This window comes from Chroicocephalus ridibundus, chromosome Z (genome assembly GCF_963924245.1).
Source record: "Chroicocephalus ridibundus chromosome Z, bChrRid1.1, whole genome shotgun sequence".
NCBI classification, from domain to species: Eukaryota; Metazoa; Chordata; class Aves; order Charadriiformes; family Laridae; genus Chroicocephalus; species Chroicocephalus ridibundus.
The window spans coordinates 22,953,035-22,965,857 of record NC_086316.1 but is presented as its reverse complement, the minus strand read 5'-3'; the positions used below and the strand labels follow the sequence as shown (position 1 = coordinate 22,965,857).

The 12,823-nt window shown below is 39.6% G+C and overlaps 1 protein-coding gene across 5 annotated transcripts in view; it reads right to left on the bottom strand.

The window, feature by feature from the left end:
- The window catches only part of MCC (MCC regulator of WNT signaling pathway), a 207,173-nt gene that overhangs the window by 64,184 nt on the left and 130,166 nt on the right, over nucleotides 1-12,823 (bottom strand). For all 5 annotated transcript variants that reach the window (XM_063321360.1, XM_063321361.1, XM_063321363.1 and 2 more), the window contains one exon: nucleotides 6,192-6,305. In XM_063321360.1, coding sequence (XP_063177430.1) covers nucleotides 6,192-6,305 — 114 coding nt within the window. The remainder of the gene's footprint in view (nucleotides 1-6,191; nucleotides 6,306-12,823) is intronic.

The window sequence follows — 12,823 nt, the reverse complement described above, 5'->3', positions numbered from 1 at the left end:
CTGGATTACTCTTCATGCCAGCAAACACTCCACTTCAATTACAGCAAGCAATTACAATCTACTGCAATTACAATCCAACGCTGCATGCTGATTGAAGTTACGCTTGGTAGTGTCTGAAAAGAGCAGGGCTTGTAACTTTTTGCTTCTGACTCCCTGCAGGAAACAGTCAAGTCTCTTTGCAACCACAGAATGGAATGTACTATGCTGTCCATAAAAGAAAATTCACAAGCCAACTGACAGTATAAAAACCACACTCTTTAACTGAAGACCTACAATGCAAGACCCTAGTAGCATTTCTAAAAGCTATAATTTATAGTAATGTATGAGGTCCTCCAACAATGCTGCATCAAAACTTATTTTTTCAGATCAAGTAAACAGTCTATACAGAGGTAACTCCCTCAATCCTTTGTATAATAAATATGAAAATTATACCCCAACTAGCAGCTATGCCACAATTTTCATAGTTTGCCCTCAGTTTTTTTTGGCCACTCACATTTACAGCTTGAGAACATCATCCGCATAAAAGTCTGCTTGAAAACTAAAATTTACATTGAGCTTCAGGAACATATTTTTTTAAATTTTAAATAAAATTTATTTCAATATTTTTACGTTCCAGGAATACGCACATTGAAAGGTAGCCCAGACATTAGAGCACCCTTCCGCAGACTACAACAAAATAGCTTCTTACTCCAGCTGGAGTCAAAAGCACTTTCACCTAAACTAAAACAAACAGACCATATCTTCACACTGAAGAGGAGAGCAAAGGGTCACATTTTAGGAGACTGATCATGTTCACCTGGCTTTTAAGACTTCATGTTAGGAACTGACATGGTTATATGCATAATGACTCTACTGCAGGATCATTCCACAACTTATTTCTTACGTTTCCCTATCTTAACATCGCATCTGGGTGAAGAACTACCACGGCTTTCAAAGAAATAACACAGAGAAAATATTTAACAGAAGTTCTGGAACAGATTTAAGTGCAATAAAGAGTTGCTTATTCTGCCTTTCTAATCCTAAATTTCCTCTGAAACATTGACACCCACAAACACTGCCTAAGCATTATCCAGATCAATCAATTATGTGCACTGTTTTGGTTTTTTTTTCTTTAAAACCAAAAGGATGTTTCAGCTAGATTGTGTAATAATTATTTTCAGACAATAAATAAACCCCCTATCACAACAGTTTTTGCCTTTCTAAGCTGTGCACTGAAAAGTAGAATTTGTTTATCTTGACTGAAGATATATGGACTCTTGCTAATGGACCTCAGCCACATTACCAGATTTGCTTTCTGTTTTCTACATCCATTTCTCAGTTACCATTTTTCAGGATAACCATCATTTAGTGACAGACATACTTTGTGAACAACCAGCACAGCAGTCTGGTAATGTAAGACAACAGCTTCACGCTTGATTTTTTAAAAGCGCTCTTGGATTACCTTGGGCAAAAGTAATGGGAAAAGGCAGAAAGACAGGACACGATGTTAAGAACGACTGCTGTGCCTTGGAGGTGGGTGCAGAGTTAGGTCTCGTAAGTTCTGGTCAGGTCAGACGTAACAAGTCTAAACTCAAAAAGGCAAAACCATCCAAACAATGGAAACATAGTTCAGTATAAATCCCAAAACGCAGCAACGGAAAATTCTTCTGGTTATACAGGGTTGCTCCTTATTACGGCATATTCATCTCAAAGCTTAAAAGGGAAAAGAAACATGCATGTTTTGGTACCCATTGCTAAAGTTTTTTTTCCGGGATACTGAATCTGTTCGTCATCCTCTTTAGCTTCTGTGTCCCTCGAGTCTCAGAACAATGATCTGCCACTTTCCAAGCAGTACACATTCAGCTCTTGCAGCTTATTTCCATGCCAGCACACAAACTTTTAAAGATACACACCTTACACCCTTTTCCTCATCCCTCTTTGAGCCTCCTACTTATTTTCTGATCACAACCATTAAGAGCTCTAATTCTCTGAGAAAGCAAACACGGGGATAATCCGCTGAGAGGCTGCAAAAGATGAGCAACTGTTAAGGTCAGGAGAGAAGTTTCCATCACAGTTCACAGTTTATGTGACCCTTGGTTGGTTTTTGGTACAGACCGAAAAGGTTATTTCAATTACAGTATAAATTAACAATGCCTGGAAACACCTCTGTCTGACCTCCTGATGCTGGGAAACCACCACAAGAGCGAGATGACTATGAGAGAGGATGATGATAAGTGAAAATATTTTAACCCAAGGATATTGTCTGAACACACGATTCTACTGCCTGTTACTGTACACAAATTCCTAGCACAAGAAACACTACCGGTGCAAACTTTTATGTTAAATTTGCAGTGTTTAGTCAGAGGATAACAAAAGAACCACCATCAGCAGTGCTCCTAAGTGATTCCCCAGTGCCTGGGGCCCTGCAGAGACAAACACTGCTATGGCATTGTTCACCAAGAATACAAGTCATCGCCTGAACGAGCCTCAACACAAACCTGTTTAACAGGCTCACAGGACCTAAAAATCTTGGCTCAACTAATACAGCATTTTAATCTAAGAGGACTGGCAGATTTTAAAGTGGCAATCCATTCACCTAATTTTAAGTGTAAACACAAGTCCACTGTGCCAGATCCCCTATCACAAAAACATGCATGGTCAGAACTAGTTGTCTGGTAGTATATTCTGTGTATACTTGATATGGAAGAATAATACAAGTACACAGGGCTAATAAGACATCACACAACACAATGAGTAATTTCAGCCTTCACCTGCACACCATGCATTTCTACTTCAAGTTACTTTGTTAAATGAGAAACTGAAGCCTTCCTGTGAACTTCTCATGTTCTTACATGCCTACAGAGTATTGGTTTTATTCTTACACTGAAAATCTGCTGTCCCCCGTATATTCTCAATAATCAAAAGGATAGTAAAGAATTATTAGTGCAGTTTTGGGACTTATTGCCATGTGACAGAGGATCCAGAATGATGCAGCACAGACTTTGTTACCCTGTCTCTACAGCTGTTAATTACAAAATTACAAGGACTAAGCACAAAGAATGAGAGAGCAGGACTACCTTGTGAAAGGAGATGAAATGAGAAGAAAGATGTAGTAAGTGAATTGCCTATTCTTGTTGTATTTGCTGAAACGTTCAGCATGTACTAAATCCCATGTTCTACCATAAAACTGCAGAACTCAGTGTCACAGGATGTAGGAAATGCCAAGAATGTAGATGGATTAGAAAGAAGATTAGATAAATCCATGGAGGATAGGACCATGGAGGACTATTAAATGTGATGCAGCCACCTGCTCACAGATGTTGGCAGAAAGGTGGGGGGGTGTGAAGGAGGACAACTCTTTATATGCGTTCCTTATGCTTTCCCTTCAGACATCCACCATTTATCATTACCAAAGCCAGGATACCGTGCCAGACAGAGCTAGTAGAAAGCACTACTTTTCTTCTCGTAACCACAGAAAGATTTTTGGAAGGAGACATTAGTTGTGGTTGACCAGTACTTTACAGCAGATTTCATTCAAGGGATCACTCCATTGCCAAATTGTACACCGATACAAACACAGAGACAAGGAGATCTGCTGTCTTACTGAAATAATAGAAGGGTGTAGGCAAATGCTATAGCCGGTCTCCACAGACTGCAGTTTTGGAAATGAGCATGATACAACAACCAGTAACCAATTACGTCCTTTTACAAAATTTTAAGCACAGGTTATCCAACTATCTTTCTTCACCATTTGTCATCCATTACTGGAATCTCCTCCACTCTGCAAATCACTCATCCTTTCTTCCAAAGGGTCTCACATGCCTCATGAAATGATGGGAAAGGTATTACCAAAAATACGTTTTAAGAGCTATTTGTTCCAGAGAGCATTTACCATGCCAGATGAAATAAAACATGTGCTGCCTTCGTAAGTATAGTCCAGATGCAGAATAGAGACTTAATACTTACCCACCAGCATCTGAATATGGTTATGCAGAACCTCAAACACCTCTTATTTAATTTATGACTTCTGAACCTCTGATTTGCATTAGTGAGAAAGAAATGCATTAGACAGAGGTTGTACAGGAAAAAAATGATATGATATGATATGATAGACGATACAAATTTGGATGAGTATCTCTGGAGTGGGAGGAAAAGTTCAAAAAATTATGTTAAATGGAGCAGCTACTTGGAAGTGATGCAGCTAGAAAAAGAAGAAAACACAAAGTGGCTTCACCAGAGTCTGTCTCAGTACATAAACACAGCCAACACATTAAATACATAAATTGTGCTTGTTTAATGGTTTATTCCTTAAGAAAGATTGTATTTTTTTGAATAAACACCCCAAAAAATTCTATCCATTTGAGGGCTTTAAAAAAAATTGAAAAGAGCTAAAACATTAAAACTTTATAGAAATTGTTCATTAAAAAGTATTTTTTTTTATCTGAAAGCTAGCTAGCTTTCAGATATCCTGATTTTGTGTTATTCACAGTTTGGGTAGCAGTGGTCACTACACTAGTGTCCACAAGCACACAGCCCAAGATCATGTACAAACCCTCAGTATTACAAATTGAGCACTACATACATACGCATAATGGGTAACCCATCAGAGAAAACGCCAAACAATCTTGTGCTAACAGAGCACGTGTTAATTGGGATTAAGTCCTTAACCCCAGCCACCATCAGTGGGGATTCATTACTGTATGGGAGCACCTACTAGGCAGTCTTCGTTGTCTGAGAGATGATATATGTGTTTTTAAATAAAGATCTGTAAATAAAACCAAAACACTGATAAAAACCTGTGGTTAGCACAAGACCCTGCAGAGTTATAAATAACAACAAAGTCAGTGTAGTCATGCAGAATGATGTGGAACGTTTGGATACAGTGGATCCATCTGACTAACGATTGTCAAATGCAGCCTCATATCACACTGTATGTCAGAGAGAGGACTCTCACCTCAGAGTGCAGCAGAAACTAGAAAAGGCTCTCAGGGTTATAGCTGATAAACAATGTGTGGCTCTGGCTCACATATCGAGGGGAATAAAATCATTGAAGTGTTTATTTCTGGATGTTGCATTGATGGTCTGCAATAACAGTATCACTTACAAGCCCCAAAAGCCTTAAAGATAGCTGAAAAAATACCAGGAAATGCAGACAAGGGCCAAAATACTGTTAGAGGACTGAAGTAACAGCCTGAAAATCCAGACCGCTTAAACGTTTCCACATTTGGCTTGAGTTTAAGTAACACAGAAGCCCCTACCAAAATGCACTGAAGACTCTAAACGTGCAAAATCACAGAATGGCTGAGGTTGATGACAGGGACCTCTGGAGGTCATTTATCCAACCCCTTACCCAACTCAAGGAGGGTCACCTAGAGCAAGCTGCCCAAGACCAGGTCCAGGTGCCTTGATTACTTCCAAGGCTGGAGATTCCACAGCCTCTTTTATATTTTACAGGACAAAATGCTTGGATGGTCTCTATGCAAGTATAAATGAGCATTAATTTTGAGTGAGTTTTGAAATGTAAAGTACTTATAAAAGGTGTTTGCCAGAATGACAGTATCTCAAAACAAAGGTTTTGTTTATAGAAGAGAGGAATCTTAAGAATAATGGTTCAGTTCTCACTGTCTGCATTTGCCTCTCTACATTTATCTTGATCTGAAATTTTTTTTTTTTTTTTTTAAGAGCTGTGAAAGCATTAGAGTTCAGACTTTATTCTTATTTAATCCCTTGGCTTTCCACTGACTGTGTTTTCCACAACAGATACATACAAACTGGCTTACTAGAAGCTAGGCTGAGATCACAAATACTTTCTCACATACCACCAAAGTACTGCCAATTCGCAATAGCTTTTGATCAGTGTTAATTTGTTCTGTGTTTGAATCTGACCCAGGAGTGGAAGGTCTGCAATCAGTTACCTAATCCGCTGAGAGTATGTAGCAATTTTTACATTCTAAAATATTTCAAAGCAGTCACTTTTACTTTGGCTTCAAAACAAAACTAATATAATTCTTTCTTGCTATTTTTTAGAAGAATGTCATCAGCACATGCAACTTAAGACCCACGGCAACTGTGTTTCTTGCAGTCTTAAAATTCTTTTCACTTGTGACATTGTTCAGATGTTTTATCCTCTCCCCACATACCATATTCCTCTTTGAAGAGCAAGGACAACACAAAATCAACAACCATCTTCAGAATCTTGAACTATTGCTCACCTGTGCTTTTGCCAATTTCTTTTCCAACAGGTCACGCTCCCTTTCTGTTTGTTGTAGACGTTTATTAAGCTCCACTATGTCTCCCTTTAATGAAGCCAGGGCTGCTAAATGAAGCTAGAAGACAAAAGAAAAAAAACCAACAAATTATCCAATTCTGAAGCCATGTAGCAGTAGCATTTGAAAGAAGAAATGGTATTATACAGCAGCTACAATATCTGTGGATTTCTGCAGTAGTTAATAGGAACTTTAGTGTAACAAAAGTCTGAAAGAAATCCACACGCAGCTATAAATACTTTTTACATGGAATTCTCCTCTCCGGACAGCACAGACATTCCTTCTTCAGAAAACACATTATGAGGATAAATACAACGAAGCATAATTCAGCTGGAAATGTGTAGATTAGTTCTAACGTTAGCTTAATAGGAAGTAGCTCGAGTCTTGTGTTATAGAACCTTACATTAAATGTTTGACTCAGATTTGTACTATAAAAGAAGGTGTATCACGTTTTGACGCCTCCAGACATACAGAGGTTATGAGTTTAGTGAAGGGAGTAACTCCATCCCTAGGATTTGAGTTTATCTTGCAACTAAAGCTTACTCCACTTTGAGCTACTGCTCTGTAGCTGTTTTTCTCCTCGGTCCCACGTCAGCGAGTTTCAATGATTCTAATCTACTGAAACCACACATGAAGAACCTGAACTATTTTTCTTTCTGCAGCAGATCCTTTTAATGAAAGACATGTTCTACATTTGGAAATACACAATATGCTAGGATAACTAACATAATCTAAATTATGTTAGCTACGTAACTTAGAAATCAAAGACAATTCTTCAAAGAATCCTATACCTGTAACTCATTCACAGCCTCTTCCTGTCCTTAAATATCCCATTCAACATTACACCGACGGCATCATTTGGAATTCACCACTCAGTATTAACAACTGCGACCGAAAAGTCCGGGAGGAAAACTAGTCACTAATACCAAAGTCTTTCTTTGTAGTATTAAAGAAACAACTCCAAGTTATATTGGGTGAGAAAACAAAAGTGACCTTTCACACTGGACCCAGTGACATGGCACACACCGCTCCGCTGCCAGGACAGTCTGAAACATAAACCCTGTTTCTAGTCCTCCAGACAGTTTCAGTCCTTCACTCTGACATTTCATCCGGCGGGTCACTTTTATGTTATTTTTCTTGTTCCATCTCCAGTCAATCTGCTAATGAGTCCTATTTTGATATCAGTTTTGCTTTTACAATACGGGAAGCCAGCAAAACCATAGGTGTTTTCAGATACTGACATGTGAAAATAGATGTGTGTCAGCACAGAGACTGGATCGTTTGGCAACAGCTCCTTCACATACAGTATTCCCATTGTTATAGAAAAGGCCACCTCTGGCTTCAAGACAGAAAATGTAACTTTTTAATAAAGATTTTTAGATGTGAATTCTGCAGTTTTAAGTGCAGCGTAATTATTTATGCTAGAAGCTCTAGACATCCTCATTTGTGAGTTCAGTCAAAAGCATTTTTATTATGTCAGCTACAAAAATGCCTTATGCATGTACAGTTATTAACTTCAGTACAAATATACACATACACAATTCTACGTTGCAGTAGGTTTAAGATTCTCTAGGCAGCCTCATTTTTCAAGTTAAAAAACAGTAGTTCAGGCCTGCTACAGGCATCTACTACATAGCTTCTTTCAAGTAAGTATGCTGAAATCTATTAATAAACACAGAAACTCCCTGAATATCTTTAAGTATTCTTGGCCTTCAGCAGAAGGCCTTCCTTTCTGCCACAGGGAGGTATGCACTGGTTTTACAGTGTGGAGAAACAAGAACCAGCCTAATTGTACCAATCTGTTCATAATTGACTTCCAAATTTCAGGAAAGCTAGTGAATTTATAAGCCACTGTTTCATTTTCTTTCCTTAACAGAGGAGAAATTCTGCAATGAAGCTCACCATTTTTTTCATCAGATCTTGCATACTTCACCACAGCTTTCAAATAATAAATGAAAGAATGTCTACAATTCTCTAAATTGAATAAAACAATGCTACATAGCCCAGTAAGTATCATTCCCTTTCGTACACTATAATTAAATGATCATCAGCTGCGGTTTTAATTAAATACCACACCAATAATGTCCACACACATGGTGCTGTAATATAAAAGGACACCGTTAATTTAAAAATCTCAGCGAAAAACTACTTGTTCTCTGAACAGTGGAACCAATGAGGCAGACTTCCTATGGCTTTGTCTTTGTCCTCTTCCCACACTGCAGACAGCTCAGCTCTTCTTCACATCCCCTACCACACCCCAAACTGGGTAAAAAACAGCATTAATTGCGTCTAGTTTTGTATTGACGCTGCTGCCTGGCCTGGTGACTCCTGCCCATACAAGGGTATCCAACACATCAGTTACATCAGGCTCCCCGTTCAACACAGGGTCTCTCCTCTCCAAGTAACCAAAGGATTTCCTTACTAATTACAAGGAAAGGTTCTTACATCTTTTACTATCCAAAATTATCCTTTTCTTTAATAAATTGGACCAGTCCAGTTCCCAAGTACTAATAAAATAATAACGAAAAAAGGAAATTACTGAAAGTGCAGGCTAGTCAATGGGAAGGTATCATACACCAGGAAGGGATGCTTGGGGGACTCTGCGGTTTCATGTATGTGCCCAGTGCACACAGCAGTAAGTCTGCTCTGCCCTGGTGAGACCCCGCCTGGAGTACTGCATCCAGCTCTGGAGTCCTCAACACAAGAAGGACATGGACCTGTTGGAAAGGGTCCAGCGGAGGGCCACAAAGATCCTCAGAGAGCTGCAGCACCTCTGCTATGAGGACAGGCTGAGAGTTGGGGCTGTTCAGCCTGGAGAAGAGAAGGCTCTGGGGAGACCTTATAGCAGCCTTCCAGTACCTGAAGGGGGCTACAGGAAGGATGGGAAGGACTCTATCAGGGAGTGTGACGATAGGATGAGGGGTAACGGTTTTAAACTGAAAGAGGGGAAATTCAGATTGGATATGAGGAAGAAATTCTTTACTGTGAGGGGGGTGAGGCACTGGAACAGGTTGCCCAGGAAAGCCGTGGATGCCCCATCCCTGGAAGTGTTCAAGGCCAGGCTGGGTGGGGCTTTGAGCAGCCTGGTCTAGTGGGAGGTGTCCCTGCCCATGGCAGGGGGGTTGGAACTAGATGATCTTTAAGGTTCCTTCCAACCCAAACCATTCCATTATTCTATGATATGCAAGTAGTGCCTCCAGCTACTACTGCAACACAGTATAAGGTTAACACTGCTAGCGTAGCTCTGTATTCTTGTCAGAGCCAAGCTCTCCTCCCCAATTCCTTAAAAAAGCTGTTAAAAAGTATTGCTGCATCCTCCCTTAAAGCATGAGCATTGCCACAGACCATGCTTCCCAGTGTGTTTGTATAGCACACAGCAGGGTGGGAACTGGAACAGGGAACTTTGGGTGTTCCTGTAACACAAACAAGGAAACATCTGAGCAAAGAGCTACAGTCAACAAAAAAAGTCATTCGGGGGGGGGGGGAAGCTCACATTTAGAATTCAAATTTAATAATCCAAACGATTGACGTTGGAAAGATTCCATTTAAAATCTCAACTGGAAGGCAGTGGGTCAGTCACGACTGTAACTCTGCAGCGCTGAATCACTATGGGATATGATAATTGAGAAAGAGAGAGGAGAATGGAGGTAGCCATATGGCATACTGCTTTTTTTTTTCTCCCCTCAAGCAAACAGCGACAGACAAGGCAGAGTTACTATCACTAACATTCATACCAGACATTTATAGTTCAAGGTGGGCTGCCTCTTAATGACACAAGATCATGAAACAGATCAAAACCTTAGTAGCTCGTAAAAATTAACACTGACGCCAGAAAGATTCCTCTTTGTACAACATATTGGTCTGAACCTTCAAGCAACAGCTCCCACAAAGAACTACTTCATACAGAGAAAAGAGTTCATTGACAAAGTCTATATTGTTCATAAACTTTATATTGATCCAATAGCTAGAACTGAATTCCAGCAGGTAAAAACCCACTATGTGATGCTGATGCACCCAAACTGTCCAACAGGACAGACAAGGTCAACACATGCAAGAACAATGACTGAAATGGGATCAGAGAAGCCAACCAACATGCTTCTCTACCATCATCCAAGGAAATAAGAATTATTTCAGAAAATCAGACACACAGTATTAATAAAAAAATACACCACCTATCTTAACTAAGAAGCTACAATTTCTATGAAAGGACAACAGCAGGTTGTTTACTGGAACATATATAGACCACATTTTATACCCAACACCATCCTGCCAGGTTTATATATATTAAACATATAATAACAATTATTATTTATTATTATACATTTTAATAATAAAAAATAACAAACTGCGCATAGCATTCTATCTCTAAAATGCAAACCACTTTACAGCTAAGTTTTGAAAGATGAATAATTAAAAAAAATAAAAAAAGCACAAACTTAGGAAAAGCAACCTCCTGACCGCACTTCCAGCCTCCTTTACGACTGCAGTCTCATCCCCATTATACCCGCTTCTAGAAACATCTCATACAATACTGTAGACATGATTTAATGACCTGTATTTTGCACAGTGCTTTAAACACTGCTTTTGGTGCCGGGCTTTGTGAAATATTCTATGTGGGTACAATTAAAAACAATATTTGCTGGCAGTCAGATTTCTCAATGATTTTGTGGGGAAAAGAACACAAAAGCGGATGAGATAGTAATATGAACTGAACGCCAAGGAAGCAGGGGACTACTGACATGTCAGTATTGTTGGAAGTGTTCTAAGGCCATGAACAAAACAAGAGAAAGATGCAAAGGGCAATGAAGGAGGGTGCTGAAAACATAATAGGGTAAGGTTAAAACACTGTAAAGCAGTATAATTACTCTTATATTCAGCATTTTTCCCTACCATTGTGAACTGTGATCCTCATCACTAAGTTTGATCCACATTTTTCTTTCCCTCAGCCTGGAACCAGACTAATTAAACCACATTGCGAAAAACAGTTGTAGTCACTGCATATTTTTGCTATTTTCAACAGAGAAATCACAAAAAGGACCTAAGCACATCCTTCTCTGTGAAGTTAAGGAACTCGTCTTACCTTTTTCCTCTTGTTTCCCTCCTTTCTCGGCTAGGAGGAATAGAGGCAATTCAGGTTCAGAAATGCAACCTCTGACACAACAAGGGAGCCACAAAAGCATCAAGATCATGGTAAGGAGACATCAACCCATATACCAATACCAATCAGCCAAACACCAAAAGACCAATTTACTTGTTCTATGTGTGCCTTGTGCGACTGCTGGTAAACCCTACCATGGAAGAAGGCTCCAGAGGAGATGTGCCATGTGAAGGGCAACGTGCCTGTGGAGCTCCGGGAAGAATGCAGGGTTTTATCAATCACAGCAGTTGCAAAGAAGCTGACTTGATCCCAACACCAAGGGGACCTGAGGGTGGTCTTTGTTTGAGATAAACAGCTATCAACAGCTGAGTGGATCGGCTGGTGGTGCAACGGTTTCTCCCTGAGTTCATTAAAAGAGTGTGAATGTCTCCCTGCGTTAGCCAGCCCAACAAGGGGGAGGTGTGTATGTCCTCAGCACAACATAGTGTATAAAAATCAGAAAACTAGCACAAGAATTTAAAAGAGAGCAATGGGCTTGAGCTGGCTTCAACCCATGAATGCCGTCCTAGCGAGACTGGGGATGCCCAGCACTGTGAATGTATTAGAGAGACCGGTAACGGGAATCACATTAGTATCATGACTGAACTGTGTATTGCAATTGCTATATTCTGCTACGTGTGACTCACATATGTATTGTGTTTTCACAGTACGTATCACTCTGCTAAATTAGAAATTGCATGTAACATCAACTATCTTCAAATAAGTAAATCTGATGCTAAACATGACACCCTCCATGTACGGAATATCGAAAAGAACTTGGTCAGAGAGTACTGGGCTCCAACATCCCCTCCTCTCTTTTGTTTTCTATTTGCATTTCACCTGGTTTAGTGCAAATAGCCCACAACACAGACGTTTTCTTTGTATTGCTATTACTTATTTTAATGACAGGCAGTATACACAAGAACACCTGATCAAATATTCAGAATGCTGCCTCACCTCTGAAAACCTCCCCAGGTTTTTGGTTGGGTGTTTTTTGTGTGTGGGTTTTTTTTTGTTGTTTGTTTGAGGTTTTTTTTGTTTGTTTTTGTTTGGGTTTTTTTTGTTTTTTTGTGGGTTTTTTTTTTGCTATCAAATGACACTGGACAGTACACTGGATTTGAAAACCCAAGCTGCTTTGTAAGATGAGAGATGGGAAGCGTAGAGGATAGCATGGAAAACACAGTCAGAATCCCAGCTAAAACTGCAGAAAGGGCAAAACAACAACAAATGCCTATCCATTGTATTTTCTGACACCCTTCCTCTTCAGGGAAAGAGGGAAATATGACTAAAACCTACAACTGCTGTCAAAGAAATAAAAAGTTTGTTAATGTAAGTTCGTAATGAAAAACACATTTTAAGACACAGAACAATAAAACCATGTCTGGATTTTGACTCCAGGAATCTTAGGGCTGTGATTGTGCTGTGCATTGCGAACATTCAT